The sequence below is a fragment of the Syzygium oleosum genome, unplaced genomic scaffold, assembly GCF_021117445.2.
Source record: "Syzygium oleosum isolate NSW1041296 unplaced genomic scaffold, Sole_v2.1 Sole_v2.01, whole genome shotgun sequence".
Taxonomy (NCBI): Eukaryota; Viridiplantae; Streptophyta; class Magnoliopsida; order Myrtales; family Myrtaceae; genus Syzygium; species Syzygium oleosum.
Genome location: NW_026607485.1, coordinates 8609809 through 8630965, shown reverse-complemented (window position 1 = coordinate 8630965; position 21157 = coordinate 8609809). Strand labels below are relative to the sequence as shown.

The window sequence follows — 21157 nt, the reverse complement described above, 5'->3', positions numbered from 1 at the left end:
GCCTAATGTGGCCCATTAGGGTTTACCCTTTGACACAAAAAATGGTTCACTTTAAAGCTCCCTCTCGGATTATCATGACTAAGTGTTCGCTTTTTCTCTCTCTCTCTCCTTCTCTCATATTCCTCGAGATAACATCCCATGACCCACTTGAGGAAAATCAAGCATTAAAGTGAGGGAAACGCGAAGGAAGAGAGGGGAAAAAAGGGAATTTTGTTTTGAGATTAATAAAGAGGGAAAGGCACATCACCTACAGCCTTAGTGAAGCTCAATGGGGTACACACTCTTGTTTTTTTCTTTCTGATTAGATAACCTTGATCGAGCCAAATGGAAGTCCACTCATAAGACATGATTAGGAAAGAGTAGAATCATAAGCCATAAATTCCGTATGTACTGGGACATTGCATTGGGCAATGATAATCATTGTAATATGCGAATGATGCTACCGCATTCATTGCCCGTGAGGTCCCTAGATGGACGTGCTATACAGTGTATGTGATCGGCATATGTAGAGCAGTCAAGCGGGCATCATTCTTTGCTAATTATCGGTACAAACTTAATTGGTGTACGTCGGGATAAGAATAATTGGAGTGCCATAACTTTAGTATGACACTTACTTGAGTGCTATAACTTTTTTTTTCGCTCACTTAAGTGCCACATCGGAGTAAAATCGATCATTTAAGTACTATTACTCTTTATATTTGTGATTTTCTTTAAATTGATTTTTAAATTGATTTTTTGAATTATTTATTATTTATTTTCATTATTTTTTCTTTTTTTTTTTCTATGTGCCTGCCGAAAAGGCCTCGCCCTCGGCCGGCGGGGCCGCGAAGGCCCTGGGTGAGGCCATCGCGACCATGGGCGAGGGCCTTTGCAGCGAGGCTGCATTGGCCTAGCCTAAGGCCATTCGTGAGGCCATTGCCAGATCTAGGCGAGGCCGTCTCGACTGCGGTCAGCTGGACCGCGAAGGCCCTTGCCGGCCGCAGGCGAGGGCGCGAAAACCCTCGCCAGATCTAGGCTAGGTCACCTGGTGCAGGTGAGGGCATTTGGGGCGAGGCCATCGCTAGATCTGGGCGAGGCCGCCTTGGTTGTGGCTAGTAGGGCTGCAAAGGCCCTCACTTGCGGTGGCAAGGCCTCGATGGCCTTGCCTAGGGCCTTCTCGACCTCGCCGGCGCGAAGGCCCTCGCCAGATCTGGGCGAGGCCGTCAAGGGATTTTCCGGTTAGGCAAATTGTCGATGATACTTAAGTGATTGATTTTTTAAAATTGTGGCATTTAAGTGATTGGTTTTTGAAATTTGTGACACTTAAGTGAGCGGAAAAAAAAGTTATGACATTTAAGTAAAAGCCGTACGAAAGTTAAAGAACTCCTGCTGTTCTTATCCTGATGTACGTCAACTGGTGATCATTATCACGAAGGATCGTGCTTGCATGACGGCACTGTTACATTTGATAAGTAATGGTGCAACTTGAGCCATTCATTTTACCTTGTCTACTATGCGCAACCGGAGTGGAAAATCATGGTCTTGCATTTGTGTAAATATTTAAAGAAACAAATCTAATGACATTATTCAAGAAAAGGAAATCCAAGAGGTAATTGACTGAAAATTTTAGATGGTGGAATATTGTTCCGCAATAAAATCAATCATATTTAAGAATTCATAAATGAAGAATACTAAATACCCAATGTGCACATAATATAGATATATTGGACTTTCAATTTTTTTAAAGTTTATTTTTTTTACCGAACGGTTAGCCATAGACCTGATTTTCCACCGGCACCACTTCATTACCCTAATATGGTTGGCATGGAATATTAAGATAAACGCCACATTAAACAACATAAATGAAAACAAAATTAAGAGATAGAGAGAGGGGTTCCATCACAACTACCATAGCGCGGGCTCAAGCTCCAGCTTTTGTCAACCCTAAATGTTCAAGCTCAAGTTTATGAACTCCATAGCCACTCGAGCTCGTAGGAGTTTGGAACTGCCATGGACTCAAGTCGCAAAGTTCATAACGATCATGTCCTATAGATCTTTTCGAGCCACGACACTCGAGGTCATGGTTGCTCGATTTGAGCTCTTGATCATGTTCACTCAATTGGTGATCGTGCTAATAGTTACGAATCATAATTTTTGTATTGTCATAGGTATTTTGTTGATTTTCTTCATGTTAATCACTTTCCTTGTTTTTTTTTATCATATAAGGAATCTCACGGTCATCCCATTGAGAGATAATTTCCTTCCAAATTTTTGAAGGAAACCGGCTGAACAATTTAATCGGTTTCCTTGAGAAATTGAAAGGCTGGGAAGGCACGGTCCCTTTTTTAAGAGGGACGGTGCCGTTAGCCAAGCATTTCCCTATCACGAAAAACTTGATAGGCAAATCAAATCAAAAACCAGTTACTCGATGTTTTGTGAGATATTTTCCATTTCCCCATCTGCCGTTCAACTAACGATGCTCTTTTCTACTTCAAAAGTCTTGAAGTAGTTAAACCGGAGTAGGAAAAGGTTCGAGAACTAGAAGGATACGCCACTTGAATGATGTCGAAATTTGGAACATGGTTTCATAGTGTGTCGTGATGCAAGGGGATTTGTTTGACCTATCCTTTGAAGGAGAAAATAGACATGGATTGAATAGATCACATCTTCTCATTTTGCGGTGTTGAACAGTTTTCGATTAAGATTTTGGGACCCTCTAAATTTGGGGATTGAATGGAAATATAGTTCATGCAGGCCGGCCAATTGAAATTTCATTCCCCTCAAAGAATGTCACGTAAAAAAAAGGTACGATCGAATGTTAAAATTTGAAAACAATTACCGAATTACCCTCATCCATCACACACGCTAAACAGTTGCCCGCCAATGCCACTACCCACGAAGCTCAATAAGCCTATCATAGACGAACATTGTGGCCTTCACCGGGGAGGCCCGATGGCGATAGTTGTGGCTGGAGGTGGAGGGTCTGCCCTACCATTGCAGCACTTGTTCGACATATTAGGGTTCGAAACGGATGTCGATGTGTCGTTCTTTCAAATTTACCTTCTAACAAAAGTGAGAATGATCCCAATTGTTTTACACAAATTCATCCTCAAAATCATGAGGCACACAGTTCCTCCTATCCTTAGTCCTGTTGGAGATGGAACATACACATTCATTCACACAGTGCATTCCAACAAATCAAAGACTATGCAATATACGCATCTTTTCCAGCTACTTAGTGGTGAAACTAAATACTTGTGTGGTTCCCATTGTCAGCAAAAATTTCCTCAAAGCCACACCATTTTCACTCTCCTTTTCTTTTCCAGCAAACTCTAAGCGACAACGAAAATTAAAAAAAAATGAAAAAGAAACAAAATGAAACGCCACATTATGGGACAAACACTTGGAGCATCATCTCGATAACAAAGCACCATAAGACAACTTTAGAGGAGGAGCTTGTTGATCCACCCATGATCGGGACCGGGACCCAATCGGCCTCAAAACCAGTGGAAATCAATCTACACTTGGTGTTGGTGAGGTTGTAAAGTTAGATCCATTTGGAAGACAAACAAAGATTGGAGGACTACTTCAATATATTGTAATTAGTATAATCGTTTTGGTACCCCAATATGGGAATTGGTCCGCCGTCAGCTTTTAACTAAAGAAAGATTAGCTTCCTTAAACGCATAAAATATTATTAGTCGCTAATCAATGCCCGAGGCCAGGCAATCATGAGGGTTTCCAACATGCTCCATAATTTAAAAAACAGACGTGCTTGGAGAGCGTATGCGTGCCACTGTGTTCCTCGCAGATTCAAGACTCTGGTCAACACCCGAAACGCAAGTTTGCGGAGTCAAGAGCTGAAAGTGTGTGTTAAAAGAAATTCTCGTGTTCATATATACTTTAGGCCGCAGGCCAGTAGGCCATTTGTCGCCGAATGCCCGTGGCGGAGCTGCCTCGAGGAGGCGGCAGCAGCGTGGGCGGCGGGGGGGCATATTCTAGTGTGAACAGTAGTGCTTTGGTATTCTTTATGGTCAAGTAACAGTAGGCTTAGGGTTAACAAAAGAACAAGCTATTCTTTCTTTATTTTTTAATCTTCCAGCATTGTATATTAGGTTTGTGTATCTAATCAGTTTTCTCGAGCATGCTGTCGCTTTCGAATCAGAAGCAGGTTATTTACGTAGACACTCATCAATTCAAGAGCAGTTTTTTTCCTTTCAGTCTAATCCCAAGAGGTCATCAAATCATCCTAATCATTTTTAGGAGATATTTCACTTTAACCTACCTTGAACTATTGTTCTTTTGTAGTGGTAACCCTAAATTTTGAGTCCATTTAGTCACCCCTGAGCTTTCGTTCTTATATATGTTGAATCTAAATTGTAAGTCCTCTCGGTTTACCCTCAAAGCCCTCGCCTCTAACACTTGGAACCCTAATTTTTTAATCTATACACATCGCTCACATGGACTTACAAATTGTTTTATCAGCTAACATCGTCAATATATTTTTGGAAAAATGACACAAATAGTTCTAAACTTTGGCCTAATGTGCGATATGGTTCATGAACTCTTTAATCTGTTCAGTGTGGCCCTTGAACTATAACTCATTGTGCAATGTGGTCCATGAACTTTTAAATTTGTTCAATATTGTCCATGAATTTTTGGTACATGTTCAATTTAGTCCCTTAAATTAATGAAAGGACCACATAGTGCAGGGACTACATTAAACAAAGTAAAAATTCATGGACCATATTGAACATTAAGCTAAAGTTTAGGGACTACATTGAACAAATTAAAAGTTCAAGAACTATATTACATATTAGGTCAAAGTTCAGTGACTGTTTGTGTTCGTATCCCTATATTTTTCTTCCCCTCGCAAAATTGCTATTCGTAAGCTGAAAATATAACTTGCAATGCATTAAGCGTACGCCCTCTCCCACTCTTCATTTAGCAAAGAGCGTGAATCTTAGGGAAGAAATTATGAGATTTTATTGGATCACTATCAACTGTTCTAAAAGTTTATATTGTTTGATAACGGCGCGGTATAATATTCGAATATTCTAACAAAAATCACCCCACAATTTGCTTCCATTTCGAAATACAAAGGTTTGGATATGGGACACAATGTTTTGCGGTGGTATTTTTAGCTTAAGAATCACATGTTTGACACATTTCAATTGAACAAATTTGACGGCTCTAATGACCGGAATCATGTATAAGTTCGGGAGAGTAAAGTAAAGAAATTAAAATTTAGGATTTAACGTTTAAGAGAGTGAGAGATCGAGAAGATAAAGTAAAATTTCACATTATTCTCACTTGTTTGTTGTAACCTTTTGGATTTCTGCTGTAGGTTTTGAAAGAAATTATCCAGATTCAACTAGACTCCACACGCCCACTTTGCGCATGCAGCATTTTCAAATTTAGTGCGATTGACCATATGTTTTGGTAAACTTTTGAGTGAAGTATAGAAGCAAATGCCCTGAAATAAAAGAACAAGTATGATACAAATAGTAATTTTAGGATGTGGACACACCGAAATTCTAAATTCGACTCTAAATACGGTAACAATAAGTGATATAAATCTCATATTACACAAATATTTAGGAACCGAATCTCATAGCTATTTTACCACCCAATTTCAAGACGTTGTGTTTTTAATCTGTTACCAAACGAATTAATACGCAATAACTCCAATGCATCCCCCAAACGGTAACTTGGTCAATCAATTCGTGGGTGCACAAGTTTCGACCCTTCCCCTTCAAAGGAAGGCAGTCAAGCTACATGGAAACTCCATTTTCACCAATTCATGCAATCACTGTGTCTGTGCCACAGGGTAGGGCAAAAAGGAAAATTCTAGGAGTTTGGACAATTTTAAGGGTCATCAATCAATCAATAAGACAAAGGAGAAGATAAAAATTAAATTAGGGAGAAGGAACCCATCCCCCTAAAATTGGGAATAGTGCTCTTGTTTTGAAGGACACAAGAGAGTAGGGGCTTTGAATGCCTCCTCTATATAGATTCATGCAATTCCATCAAATTCAATACATTGAGGAAAAAAAAATCAATCTAATCCAAAGGTTGTCAAAGGAGTAAACGGCACAATTTCAAGTTGAATCAAACAAATGGCTTGGCTCATGCCATATGAAAAAAAAATTTGTTTGCTACTTTATCATACAGTAGTTGATCCTTTGTATGTTTCATGTGAAACTAGATGAGGCAATGTAGCTAAGCTAATGGGCATTTCCGTAATTTTAGTTGTACAAAAGTGGCGAAAAAAATTGCCTGCTTCATTTGGTGATCGATTTCTGAACCTTCTGATCGATTTATATTTCATATATTATCCAAGACTCTTTGAGTGTCCGCGTAATTCCTATTGGATGTGGCAGCTGCTTGTACTACATACATTGTTTAATTATCAAAAACATATAAGTTCGTGCTTCTTGGAATTACCTCAAGAGAATGCGCAAATAAAGTGAATAACCAAACTTGCCACTTTAGTGAAATATTTAAATCAATTTTAATGCAAACAATGATCGAGTGAGACATGTTAGTCACCGAGGACAAATTCTAGAAGCTTGATCATCCTTTCGATTTTTCCTATATTTGGTAACTTCCCACAAAAGATCAAAAACAAATCTTTTTTCGTTATGAACTGTGATTCGAAGGTTTCGATAATTTGAAATTCGAATGCATCGAATTGTAGAAAGATTCCGAGAGATTCAAAATGCGTCCTGCACAATGGGTTTTGAAATGAATTTGCAGAAAATGAATGTTCTAATGGAGTAGAGGAACGTTTCTAAAGATACCCAAGAAAGCAAGAAAGAAAAAAAAGGAAAGCCAAGATAGGATGCATTACACATATAAACACAAGACATTCATTCCATATTATATGAGAGAGAGAGGAAAACAGTGTGGAAACTATCCACTGTTCATGCCTCACCTTTATCTTTTTATCTTTTTTATTATTCTTGTGATTTTCTCTGCCTCAATAACTGCTTTTTCACTTTGAAGGGAAGACCGAGAAGATGAATGTGTAGGACAGTCACAGCCACAAGGTACATCACAGTGAGAGACTAGGGAGAGAGAATGACCAGATCTCGCTAGCTGCCCTAAGACCAGATGGGCAGGTCGTTTTCGAGCAGAGGGGGTGTCGTTTCGCCATCGATGGCACTCCAAGGAAGGACCGGACCTGCCCGTTGGTCTCTGTCTTTGCCCCATTATTGTCCTCTTCTTTAGAAAAAGGAACATCTGGGGCTGAATCGGTAAATCGCATTTTGGATGTTGGGGGGACGAAAGAAAAAGAAATGAAGAACCGAAGAACGCCCTTATGACCAATGCCTTCTCTCTCTCTTCCTCTGTCTCTCACTTCTCTCTGCACTTTATTCTGTTCAAAATTTGTTACTTTGCTGTTGCTGAGAACGAGGCTGTTTGTTTCTTGGGGAGAGAGAGAGAGAAACAAAGGCAAAGGGGGAAAAAAAGCAGCTTGAGCATTCTCTCTTTCTTTCTTTTTTTGCCTGCCTCTGTGTCTGCCGCATTGTCTTGCTTGTTCCACTCTTAAGACTCCCTCTCTCTCTCTCTCTCTCTTCACTTACCATTGCGTTAGAGTGTTCATCCTCGCAGACACCCCCCCCCGCGCACACACTCTCTTTCTCTCACTCACTCATTTGCTGATCTTTCCTCCTTTTGTCCCCTGTTTTCATTGTCTTACACAAGCCAACACAGTCCCAGAAGAGGGAAAATCTGGAAGACCCATCTGGTGTTTAGCCTCTCTTTGCTGCTGTTTCTGGGCTTATTTTGGTATTTGTCCCAAAATTACCTCAGATAAGGAGGGGACACAAATCCAAGTTTTTTCCCCCCTGGTTTGGGAGTTGTGCATTGAGAAGTTTTGTGGAGCGAGAAAGCATCTGAAGGAGCTTTTGGCACTTGTGTTTCTGATTAACTTTGATGATTCCAAGCAAAAGCCAGGGGAGGAGGGAGAGCAGAGCACACTCCACAGCTGCATGAACTGTTGTGATACAATGACAGATGGCAACTCCAAGAAAAGCAAGGTGTGTCTTTGATAGTCATTTGGTTGAGATCACAGTCCTCTGTCAATAGATAGATTTGATTGTTGTATGCCTTGGTTGAAGTTGTGCCATCAGGTTCCTTTGAAATGACTACTGACTTTTACGTATGCATCTCAATGATGAAGCTCTCATGGTCAAAGAGGTTGGTCAGGAAGCTGTGCAACATCAAGTGCAAGCCTGAGGACTTTCAGGCAGATGAAATGGTTTGTGCAGGTGGGTCTCTCGATTCCTTTCATGGTGTTAAAATTTTCTTTGGGTATCTATCATTTCTTCTCCCCGTGAAATGGTTCTGTCAAGTCTGAAGCATTAGTCTTGCTCTCAGCAAGAAAAGGAATCTGTTATTAGTTTGTTTACTGTTGAGCATGTTTTTGGATTTTAGGTTCAGCCCAGAAAAGATGTTCAATTGCTACAGTACATAAAACTCTGAAGTTCCAAACCGCCAGAACATTGGTGTCTTTAGAGTTGTTTTTTGCTTGCCCAAACGCAAAAAATTGTTTTTTGCTTGCCTAAACCAATCAAATTTCTTTGATACGTGCTCGTTGAAGCTCAATTCTTGTTCAATTTGGGTCATTTTACTACCACCTTTCCCTTCTTGTTAAATGCGGACGGCGCATTCACCCGCGGGGTTTCTTTCCAGGAGGTGATGTTGAAATCCGAACCAGCATATCGGGGAGAGAACCGGGCACAATCAAGAAAAGCAGAACAGGTCAAGTATTGCTGAAATTGTATCTTTTGGATGACACTCACAAACTGCGGCTTTTCTTTTTTAACCGGAGAACCTGTCAAACGAGCTCATGTGTTGCTCAGTCAAAATGCAGACATTTCCTGAAACTCTTTGTCCGTTATCTGATGCAGAAAAGTTCAACAAGAGTGCGGAGCAGCATCGGAGAAGGAGAATGAATCTTGATAATCCAAGAATTATAGATGTGCACAACTACAGGTACTTTTGCCCCTCCGAGTAATTTGAATTATTACCGCGCTCTTGTGCTTTTATCTGCACTAAGCTTCTTCAATTGTTTTTGTGATTTCTGGAGCAGCATTTTTGTGGCCACATGGAACGTAGGAGGAAGATCCCCACATCAGAATCTGAACCTAGATGATTGGCTTCATGCATCTCCTCCAGCCGACATTTATGTACTCGGGTATGATCTTGTAATTCATCACAAAGAAAAAGAACGCTTCTATAACTCTATCATCCCATATCATTAATAAGAGAATTGTTATTCAGATTCCAAGAAATAGTTCCTTTGAATGCCGGTAACATTCTGGGAGCAGAAGACAGCGGTCCGGCCAAGAAGTGGCTGGCTCTTATTCGTAAATCTCTAAACAATCTCCCAGGAACCAGTGGAGGCAACGTTTGCTACACCCCGTCTCCAATACCTCAACCAGTCGCAGAAATAAACGCAGACTTCGAGGCATCGGTGAGGCGCAAGGCCTCGGCTCTCTTCCCTCGCCGATCATTCCAGACAACCCCCAGTTGGAGAGATACTGACCCTTCGATCGGCCAGCCACGGCTTGATCGACGGTATAGTGTTTGTGACAGGGTGATTTTTGGTCACAGAGCCAGTGATTTTGACCCCAGTTTTAGATGGGGCCACCGGCCAAGCGATTATTACCGGCCAAGTGATTATTCCCGGCCAAGCGATTATTCCAGACGGAGCGACTCCCGACGGAGCGATTATTCTCGGCGGAGTGATTATTCTCGGAGGAGTGATTTTTCCCGCCCAAGCGATTACTCGAGATGGGGTTCGTCGGATGATGACAATGGGCTTGGACCTGAAGATTCCCCAAGCACGGTGTTATATTCACCGACGTCTTACGGAGGTTTCCCATCGAATGAAAATGGTTATAGAACAAGAGGGAATTCAAGATATTGCTTAGTTGCGAGCAAGCAAATGGTGGGCATCTTCCTGACGGTGTGGGTGAGGAGTGAACTGAGGGACCATGTCCAGAACATGAAGGTCTCTTGCGTTGGTAGAGGATTGATGGGCTACCTTGGAAATAAGGTTGGTTGAGAAATACAGCACTTGCTTTACTTTACCTGCTCTTAGACTCAGGTTTGCATTATTGGAATCACACACAGAAACATAACGTGAAGCATTGGCTGTGGCTTTGCAGGGATCTATTTCAATAAGCATGTTGTTGCACCAAACAAGCTTTTGTTTCATATGTAGTCATCTAACCTCAGGCCAGAAAGTGGGCGATGAGCTGAGAAGGAACTCTGATGTTATGGAAATTCTTAAGAAGACGAGGTTTCCCAAAGTTAACAGTGCCGGGGCTGAGAAGTCCCCGGAAACCATTCTTGAGCATGAGTAAGGCTCATTCCAAACTGAGCTTAAGTTACTTCAGTAACTAAAACAAAAACAGAAAATGGGATTTAAAAAGGAGAAAATGAGAGTTTGTGAAGTTTTCACTGCTCCGTTGAAACAATGGACCATCATGTTTAAGTTAAATTGACTTGTTTTTATGATCACCAGCTGTTGCCTCCGACTTTAATTGGCTACATCTTAATTTGCATAAGCTAGCGCATACTGTTCCAAGTGTGTTCTTTGCCTTATGTGGCTTCATCATCTGACTACGTTTTGTTTCAGCCGGATTATTTGGCTTGGGGATTTGAACTATCGTATTGCCCTCTCATATCGATCTGCCAAGGCACTTGTGGAGATGCGGAATTGGAGGGCGCTTTTGGAGAATGATCAGGCATGTTAGCATATACTCTTCCGAAGATCTACTGTCCATTTCTATCTCCTCGTCCTATGTTATGATCACTCTTCATTTATTTAAAGTAGATTATTGATCTAAATCGTCTCTATTTAATTGTTGCAGTTACGAATCGAGCAGAGGCGAGGCCGGGTCTTTGTGGGGTGGAATGAATCGAAAATTTATTTTCCACCGACATACAAGTACTCTACCAATTCAGACAGATATGCAGGGGGCGATATGCATCCGAGGGAAAAGCGTCGTACACCTGCTTGGTAAGCGGGGTTTATGCAGATTGCATGGACCTATTTTGTCTAAATTGGCAAAATAAGTATGGAAATATCAAAGGTTTCCCTGCTGGGTGATTTTGCTTGCTGATCTGAGTCATCCTTGTTTGTCAAGGTGCGATCGAATTTTATGGCATGGGGAAGGCCTTCATCAGCTATCCTATGACCGTGGTGAGTCAAGGTTCTCGGACCACAGACCTGTTTATGGCATTTTCTGTGCTGAGGTTGAATCAAGCCATACACGGTTAAGAAAAAGCACAAGCTATTCTAGTTCGAGAATTCAGGTCGAGGAACTACTTCCATATTCACATGGATACACTGAATTAAGCTTCTTCTGAATGACGATGGAACAGCCCTACTAATACCCAGGTGCTCGCTCTCTCTATCTCCCCTCCCTCTGGAGGTCAAGAATGCTTTGGCAGGCATTAACCATCGTCCTGCACATAATGACCGCTCTAAAATGAGCAACTCTTGTTAGTCATTAAGATTACTTGTCCTTTTCTGCAGGTTTATATTGGAGATAGACCTTAATCGGGAACTCCATTCCTCTTCAGACATTTCGATTCTGAAGTATCACTTGCATTATGTAACCCAGGCACAATACTGGAGCTTTATCACATTCCTCGTCTTGTTGGGTGGCTTAAAGTTAAAACGGGTAGGGCAACTGTTTCACAAACATGAAGGAAATACTGTTCTAAAGAGGATCTGAATTTTGCTCATCTTTTGGAGACTCGAGCATTTGGAGCGTCTATGGCGAAGTCACCTGAAATCACTCCTTCAAAAGAGGTACGACTGGTTGGCCAACTATTCTAGACTTTTGTGTTTGGACACTCTTCCAAGCGAAATTCTCTGAGTTTTCTTGCTCGTTCTTCTTCATAATTAGGACTTCTGGTCCCCATTTGCAGGCAGAAATCACTTCGAAGAGTCTCCTTGGAAGGATGATGGGGACATTGCCTTACCCACTAACTGAAAAAGGTTCAGCTCTCATTTGTTTTACCTTTATCGATTTTGCTGTAGATCTTTATCTTTTTCCTCACCTCGATTAATCCCTTTTTTCCTTTAATTGACCAGGCGTAAATACTGCTAACTTCCCCTAAACTACTCGCGACCATAAAAAACTACATAGTCTTAGCTACGGAGTTTACAGCTTCAGTACATATCAAAACAAGAGATGCAATTAACAAGCCAAATGACTGGTCGCATAATCTTCCGCGACAACAGTTTTGGAACTCCACAATGACTAGGTATTAATCATCTTTTGGTATATTTTTATGCTTAGAACTAATTTCCTGAACTTTGCCACTTAAGAAGTAACAGTGATTTGCATCATCTTTATGCAGGATGAGACTTCACCAGGCCAGAGTTGCAAGTTCCAGACCAAAGATTATTTGATTCTTTATTCTAATTTCTTCAGGAGATTAATTTTTTTTTCGACCCTCTTGTGAATTTAAAAAAGAGAAGGAAGAACGGGCAAACACAATCATTTGGGTACTCCCCCTTTTGTTTTAAATGCATATAGAAGTGAGGCATTTGATGATTTTTGTAAGGTTCTTCATTATTAAGAGTGATGAAGGATCATAGAGAAAAGAAGGAAAATGGAAAGAAAAAGCTGAAACCCTCATGTTCTTGGGCTTGTCTTGTTGCTGATGATTATACTGAAAAGGCAGTGTTCTTGATCATCTCTCTTCTCACACTCATCTTTTTTTTTGTTCTTATTTTATTTCTCCTTTAATTTTATGGTATCCTCTGTGAATGTGAAATAACAAACTCCTAAAAGCAGCAAGAGGACAATCCTCGCAGCTTTGGCAGATATAATGGAGGTCATGATTGATGAGCTCCCCAATGGTGGGTTCTATATTTACTTTATTTGGAGGGGGTATGTGCGTGGCTTTGTACCCGTTTGAGGATGTCTCAAAAGAAGTGCAAGTTTTGCTTAAATAGTATTTTCCAGTACTTCAAAAGAAGACGAGGACGGAAGAATGAAAACTTTGGATTTGGCACGCCTGAATTTGCAAGGAGATGTTCCTGTTATGAGGAGAAATTATGGCATGCCTGCACTGCTACACAGTAATATGCTGAACCAGAGCATTAGGCGAATAGTATTTTACTGATCTTTCTGTAGTAATTCACTGTGTGGTACTCTACTTTCAATAAGTTTTATGCAAGTCTGGGAAAGGACAGGAAAGAATCCACATCTGTGTGTGAATTAGATGCGTTAACATAAGATCGATGACAAAACCTCTAAGTGCAAACAATTTCGTCGTTGGGCCTTTCATTTTACCGGGCCGATTAGATGAGCGAGGGGTATTTCACGAGGCTGAGTTGTTTTCCTTGTACAATGGTCAGATGATATCTGGGGTTAGCCTTCACGTTTCGGACTAAGTTTGTCTCTCTAGCTTGTTTAAGATATTTTATCCATGTTGTGGTTATGGAATTTGTCAAAAATTACTTTTTTGCAGCCTGAGTTGAAGTGGTTGCACCAATGAGAATTTAACCCGAGATCTCACGCTACTTGACAAAGAATATGGGAATTTCGGTTTGAATTACTTAAGTAAAGTTATGTCATGAAAAGAATAGGGTCGAGAGATGGTCTATGATAGAACAGTTACCTTAATTGATGACATATTCTGCGTTTTCTTTGAAAAGGCAATTCAGTTCGGCTCGATTGTGTTCCAACTTGGATCAGAACATTTTGGCTTTGCTCAATCATGCCAATAAGCTGATGTGCATGGAAAATGAGGTTATGTAAAGATGCAATGTTTCAAATTGAAAAAAACTAAAGGCTTATTCTTGCCTTGCGCATGGCAAAGAGGCATGCTGAAATGAATGAATTTAAAATGAAAGAACCTTATTTTGGTAGGTCCTGAATTCTCATACCAGAACTTTTTCTAATGGACAGAAAGGGCCAGGACCAGCAAGAAACACTCTTTTATCAGTTGGTTTTTGATGACTTTCCGAGTAAGAATGAAGTCAAAAGGCCCAACCAAGTTATTGACATGCACAAGCAAAGAACAAAGTTTATTTATGAGTTACTGAAAGATGCTTCTGCTGCTTATTCTGACCCCCAAAATTACTTTTTCAGAGTGCTTTAATCATACTTGCAGTAACAGAGCACAGAGATGATGAAGTAAGTTGTGTGGTAATTATTCTGTCACTTGATCATGCTTTGGATCTGACACTATAGACATTTAGACAAAAGCCCCAGAGATTGGCTGTTATAAACAGAGCCTAATTTTATCAGTGTGTTTGTTGTGTCCTCCACTTTGTGTGCATAATTGCTGAGCATTGAGAAAACCTTGATGGCAAAAGCAGCTTGAAATGTCAGTTATTTGCATAGATCAACCAACTTGGCTTTTTTCCTTAAATTTTTAATCAGCTCACTCAAGCTCTACTCTGTTTTGCGTGTACCCTGATAAAATTTGCGAGTATTTTTGCCTTCTTCCCTGTAGTTTCAGGTCAAGATAAACTCTCACTGCTCTTGTCCAAATCCAAGTGAAAACCCATGTTTGTTCAATAGCTTTGGGCCTTATCAAGTAAATATTTAATTCAGCTAGACAAAGTAAGAAACATCCTATTTTTAGGATCAATTGGTCCCCTGTGGCAGCAAAAACATGGCTTTGGGTGAGATTCAATTTTCCTCAAGAAGAGGACGATGGAGACATTGCATCATGTACATGCCTGTCAAAGGCCAGTCCTCTTTTTTGACTCTTTTTTGGAGTGTTTCTGCAGCGAATGTTGAAAGCGTATGGCAGTCACTTTATTCCTCAATTTTCCAGTCCAATGTTAGCATATGTGCTAGACGCTGCTGCACATAATTCACTCATTTGTTGCAGAAAAGAATACCTTATTGAACTCCACTAAGCATGCACCACAAGCCTACAAGCTCAGTTTGCGGCATAAATCAGCTATCTGATCAAACAACTTCTCTGGGTTTCTTCTCTTGTTATTAGAAAAAAGGGGGGAAAAAAAAAACTCGTATGTCTTCACGCGAGTGATTCTTTGTGATTATACTTTACTAGCCCAAGTGAAACATGTCTTCCTAATAGCACAAGACCTAGACCAATCTCATTATGACTAATGAACTGTATGAGCATCGCAAACAGGACGTTCTCTGATATGATTTATATACGGCAATTGATTTCGTTGATCACATCACTGATTCATTAAAATCATACAGGAGTAAGTATGCCCTGGTAGCAGAATGTTGTTGTCCGCGGCTGGGAAAATGAAGAGATCAAAATCAGACAGACTTAATGAAACAAATAAAGGAAAATTAAGAGATGGAAAGCTACATGATGTGACCCTTTGCCCTTTCACTGGACATGGGAAAGAAGGGTAAAATCCTTAGGGTATTTGACTCAAGTATGAGCACGCACACATGTCATTGTAGCTTTTCTGAGAGCTGTTCAAGCTTTCCTCTTTCTTTTAATCCTTTTACTTGGACAAGTAATTTTCTGTTTTTTCTTTTTACTGGGGAGAAGAAAAAACATGATTTCTTGGCTGTTCTTTTGCTGTGACTATGAAATGAACACCTACCTTGAAAAGAGCTGGACCATTGTGCTGATCTGACAGTTAAAATTGGGGTGTCACAACCTGGGGTTCTTTTTAAAAATTCCCTTTGGATTGCTATGTACTTCCACACGCACTTTGGTTGCTTTTGCTGGACAAATCATATTTCATGCTGCAGATGCCATAGAAAAACCAGGGTTGTTTAATTATCAGAATGAGTAGGGCGTTCATGTTTGTAGCTGGAGAAACAACTCAAGCAAGTCCTTTTGATGGAAAAGATGAGCAAAAAGAGGGAAAAAGATCGAGTCAACAACAAAAAACTTTACAAGAATATCATAGATGCATTACAAGACTTAAGCCTCTAATACTCTCACTAAATTATATTAGCTCATCTCTGCGTCTGATAATATTAAGCTTCTGTTCTTGCCTGATAGATTAGGAATTAGTTAAAATACTAAGGAAATAGTAGAAGTATTAGATATTGGGTATCCACGGAAGAAAGGTTCACAATGTGATAATACTTATATTAGTTACTTAAACGAAATTTTCCTCGTTTTTTTTTTTTGCCGAACCCGATTCTCCAGACGACCGTTTAAATCATGCAATCTGATCAATCAAACAAAAAGACTCCGTGAACCTTTTTTTTGTTTTGTGCGCATTAATCGCAAGTCACAAATAATCAGCCATGGAATTGCAAAAGAAGGTGGTCATCTATTCTTCAATCTTCTTGCAACTCCAGTAGTTGGGCTATTCAATGGGCCAAAGGAGTGTTTCTTCAACTTTGAGCCCGCCCAACAGCAACCAATGAAAATGGGGACTACAGAATTACTTATGTGGTGATTGTGAGTCTTTGATTTAATCATCACTTAACGAGCTCTTTCCCAATCTAATGTGGGCAAAAAGATAAAAAAAATAAATCAACTGGCCTTATTATTGCATGAGCTCAGTCCATATGACCTTGCACGAGCTATATGATCTAACGGTTGATATGCTCTGAACTCTTGCACATCAAGAAAGTGCGAGTTTTGCTCATTTATGTAAATCTTGAAATGACCCATTTGTAAATATACGTATCGAGGTGGTTCACGTGTGGATCTCTGACTTGGGATTATAAATACAGATGAAATAGAAGAAAAGAATCACCTCATTATTAACAAGGATTTTTTTTTATGTCTATTCTCAGTGTAAAAGATTTTTTACACATTTATCTTTGGGTGGGTGAAATTTATAATTTAAATATAAATATATAACTAAATTTACCTACAAGTCACTCATCGAATAGTGAATGCGTGAAAGGCTTTTTACGTAACAATGTTTAATCTAGCCCTAGCTAGTATATCTAATGCAAAAAGGAGTTATATAATATCCATTTTGTATAGTTCGTTTGACATAAGTTACGGGTTGCTAAAGCCTCAAACCCATTATTTAGACCTCTTGGATTATATATATGCATAAGAATCACTTCGCCATCATGTCATGTTGAGTTTTCAGATCCAAACTAAATGAAGTAGGGATTCTCACTTATAACTCCGGGCTTTATTCCTAATATTATCACCAATTAGAAAAGAAATTTGAAGTGTGGGCTTTCCTCAACACAACAACACAAATAACATATCATAAAAAGAATGAAGCAATGCAAGATACAAGAAAAAGATGTACATCGGAGAACAGAAATGTTACACCAGCAACAATTTCAATTGACATTGTTCAAATGTACACCATTGCTCTCTCCTCCCTCTACTTAAAATTGAGACCCTCAAAGAAAGGGAAAAAGAAGAAGAATCAATAGACGCAAAACTTTGCAAATGCCCCAAGAGCTAGCAAAGTCTGCAAAAGATGGTGCTAAAGGACTGAATCAGATGCTAAGGATCAATCGATCTGTCTACTTAACAAGTGTCCGTAGCATCGGTTCTAATTCACGACGTATAAGAACACACCATCCCTTGCGAACGCGTATGGATGAGCAAAATTAGAATTGCTGCAGGTGAAGGTTGCGTCGACGCGCATGATCTTCGACGTGGTACCCATCCGATGCCATTTACTTTTTCTGACATTCGACCGAACAGTACACCCCGAATAATAGATGAGCTTTGCTGGGGTTAATGAGTCGGAAGCTGTGCTTGTCATTATCTTTACACACTAAAACTTATGGATTAGTTAATTAACGCTAAAAGTTGCTATTTACCGCTTGTTATTTCGGACTCAGAGAGTTAGTCCAATTACCCTTTGGTAGCAACTAATTATAGATATAAAAATCCTTATTTACATTCAGATTTGGAGCGATTTTTATGTCAATGACAAACTGGTTCTTTTTGGTTATCGAACGAGGTCGAATATAATGCTTTAATTACTTCAAAAGGAAAACTCTGGTAGGTCATGCAGAATGTACCTCATAATTGCTCTTGTTAAGAACGAGAAACTCTAATAACAACGAGTGGTGAAAAGCAACCAAAAATAGTTGGAAACAGAAAACGACTAAAGAGTTCACTTCTTGCATCAATCTCTACAATAAAGTCCTAGTAAGCCCTCTCTACAGATACATCTGCAACTGATTCAAATCTTTCCTTAAGGATTTCATCGTCTTCTGATCCTCCTTGCCAAGCCCGAAATCTTTTCTGCTAAACCCATCCAAAGCGATCCGATCGTTGCGGCAATCCGACGAGCAAAATGGTCGATCGTTGTACATGTAGACATCCTTGTCCGGCTTGAATTCCTTCTTGCACAATGTACACTTCTTGATAAACTCCCCGAATAACCCCAATTCGTCGTCCTCGTCAATCTTCTTCGCTGCTGCCAGCTCTCGCTCAGGAGACCTGATAAAAAATATCCCCTCGATCACCCGTGGTCGCTGCCGCGTCGAGTGTTGCTCCTTGTCCTTTGACGCAGAATTGGCTGCCGAAACATGGGATAACAATCCTGCCATGGCAGGAGCGGCTTGTTTCAAGAGGTTGCCACAATTTTGAGAGGGCTCACTAGGCTCTCGAGAGGGTCTTGGGGCGTTCGACCTGCTGGCTGGTTTTGAATCTTTGGACTCCGTGCTCGTCGTTTGAGAGGGTTTCACGATGGCGGGTTGTGGTTGAAACTTCTTCTTCGTGATCGTCGGAATATAATCATCATCAATGGATGGTCCAGGGTTGCACGGCGATCCAATGTCGCCGACACTCGTTGAACGTTCGAGTTGGAGGCGATAGCGTCTCGATGAGTGCATCTTCAACGGGGGAATCGGCTAAAAGACGTAACTAAACGTTCGAGGTTTTAGTTCGAACAAAGGCTGAACAGTTTCTGAGAATGTTTTGGTTCGTAGGAAACGAAGGGGTGTGTTTAAGATTTGAGAGCAAGGAGGGCGAATGCGAGAGTGATATACAGAGAATTAGCGGATAAAAGTAAGAGAACGAATAGGAGAAGGATTCTGAGACCGACAATTATTAGGACTTTCTATTAAAATTTTGAAGTTTGCTACGTACAGATTAGGTTAGACCAAAAAGGAGACTTGTTAGGAAAGGGTTTTCTTGCTCTCGCGTGGGATGTGAGAGAAACGTATGATTTTCACGAAATACTGAGCTTTTTTAGATAGGGGTATCCACGAATAAAAAGGTTCACATAATTTGATTTACTAAATAATATGATATATTAGTTATTTAAACGAGTCTATCTACTCAATTTTTTTCTAACCAAATTCTCAAGACTACCGTTTAAATCACGCAATTCGATTAATCAAACACGACCCTGTAAAACTTTTTCTTTCTTCATTTTGCATCAGGAGAATCAATCACGAGCCACAAATAATCACAATTAAAGAATTTAATCTGGTATATTGTCGTTGAATATAATTTTTCACGCATTCATCGTTGGATGGGTGACATGTATACTTAGAGATAGTCATGTAACCAAATTTATCCACTTGTTACTTGTCCAATGTGAATGTGCAAACTTTTTTTAAAATTAATACCAAGAGGAGTTATATTATATCCATGTTGTATAATTCGTTTAACACATCGTTGATAAGGAATTTAATTAGGTCTATTATCATTGGTTGAGAAAAAAAAAGAAGATTGAAGGGTGGGCTTTCCTCAAGATAACAACGCAAGTAATAGATCATAAGGGAAAAAAATTTACCAATTTAAGATATAAGAAAAAATTTACGTCGGAGAACAGTAATTGTACACCAGCAAAAATTTCAACTGACATTGTTAAATAGCATGCCATTGCTCTCTCCCCCTACTAAAAATTGAGACCCTCAAAGACAAGGGAAAAAAAAAAATTTGAGGCAAAATTTTGCAACTATCCCAAGAGCTAGCAAAGTCTGCAAAAACGGTGATAGAGGACTCAACCAGATGCTAAGGATAAGTTGATCCGTCTACTTATCAAGTGTCCGTAGCATTGTTTTCAATTCACGACATAAAAGAATACGGTATCCCTTGCGACGCATGTGGATGAGCAAAACTAGAATCACTGCAGGTGATAGCTGCGTTGATGCACATGATCTTCCACATTGTACCCGTGCAGTGCCATTTCCTTTTCTCGACATTCCATCAAATGATATGCGCCGAGGCCATAACTGCATGGATTATTCAAGCATTTCCAAAGATTTTGAACAAACCTTAGACACGTAGGTACTGTACGTATAGTAGATTACCAAAACTGGGTTTAATGAGTCAGAGCTATGCTTGTTATTATCTTAAAGAGTAAAAGGTTATGGATTACTTAATTACACGCTAAAGACTATCCAACGAGGTCGAATATAATGCTTTAATTGCTTCAAAAGTAAAACTCTGGTAGATAATGCAAAATGTACCTTTTAATTGTTCTTGTTAAGAAGGTTTCAAAGAATTTCAACTTCGAAATATATACCATGGACAATAAATGAATTAAAGGAAATTAGATAATGTACAGCCTGTATAAAGAACATCTCGCACAAGCAGCCTTATGATTTGACTACTTAAATACGTACATATCCCCTGTAGCAAGAATCGTCAACTATATTTTTCCGAGCTTCATCATACAAAAGGGTATAACTTTCCGGCTTATCAAATTTTTTTCAAAATATACGTCCAACGCATCTTAGAGGTTTACCATAAAACTTTTATAAGTAAGGAATGACTAGAAAGGAGAAAAACAAAATGGAAGTTAATTAAACGATAGAAACAATCATAATCTGTAATTACAACTTACAAGGAAGGGCAAGAAAAGAAACTCTTAGATAAAAAGACTCGCATCCATATATATACAAATCGGCATTCTCCCGAAGCTTCTTCTTGCACCATGAACATATCTCAAGAGTCTTCCCCGAAAACCCTACACGATGAGAATGACCCTTGCTATCAAAATGGGACATAAGCTCATATTTTAAATAAGTCACTTTAAATGTGATCATAGGTCGTAATGAGTTTCACAGAGAAAGGCCTAATAAAGGTGGGTTTTAGTGGATATGTTTCATGACAAGTTGAAGCTCATTACACAGGTAAATTGACTGATGGTAAAGAGTTCCCTTTTTGCATCAATCTTTAAAATAAAAGCCCTAAAACAAGTACCCTCTACAGATACATTGCAACTGATTCAAATCTTTCCTCAAGGATTTCGTCGTCTTCCAATCCTCCTTGTCAAGCCCGAAATCGTTTA

General features: G+C 39.7%; 1 protein-coding gene across 4 annotated transcripts; it reads left to right on the top strand.

The window, feature by feature from the left end:
* The first annotated feature begins 7244 nt into the window (after positions 1 to 7244).
* On the top strand, positions 7245 to 12708 carry LOC115677725 (type IV inositol polyphosphate 5-phosphatase 7-like). 4 transcript variants are annotated; one of them, XM_056320775.1, is made up of 14 exons: positions 7245 to 8024; positions 8168 to 8255; positions 8680 to 8748; positions 8898 to 8982; positions 9080 to 9184; positions 9271 to 10048; positions 10161 to 10354; positions 10634 to 10742; positions 10869 to 11017; positions 11145 to 11398; positions 11625 to 11815; positions 11913 to 12004; positions 12101 to 12273; positions 12370 to 12708. In XM_056320775.1, exons 1-10 carry the CDS (start codon positions 7977 to 7979, stop codon positions 11365 to 11367), a joined length of 1848 nt encoding a protein of 615 aa, XP_056176750.1. In that variant the 5' UTR covers positions 7245 to 7976; the 3' UTR covers positions 11368 to 11398; positions 11625 to 11815; positions 11913 to 12004; positions 12101 to 12273; positions 12370 to 12708. The 4 variants fall into 4 exon arrangements, with proteins under 4 accessions (XP_056176750.1, XP_056176752.1, XP_030456801.1 ...); XM_056320777.1 differs by having other exon boundaries at positions 8118 to 8255; positions 11537 to 11815; XM_030600941.2 differs by having other exon boundaries at positions 7246 to 8024; positions 11537 to 11815; positions 11935 to 12004.
* Positions 12709 to 21157: the final 8449 nt, after the last annotated feature.

Excerpts from the sequence above, each read along its gene's own strand:
- LOC115677725 (XM_056320775.1), top strand. The coding sequence starts at position 7,977 with ATGAACTGTTGTGATACAATGACAGATGGCAACTCCAAGAAAAGCAAG. Across the intron at positions 8,256-8,679 it reads AGATGAAATGGTTTGTGCAG|GAGGTGATGTTGAAATCCGA; the intron begins GTGGGTCTCTCG and ends GTTTCTTTCCAG. Across the intron at positions 11,018-11,144 it reads AAGCGTCGTACACCTGCTTG|GTGCGATCGAATTTTATGGC; the intron begins GTAAGCGGGGTT and ends TTGTTTGTCAAG.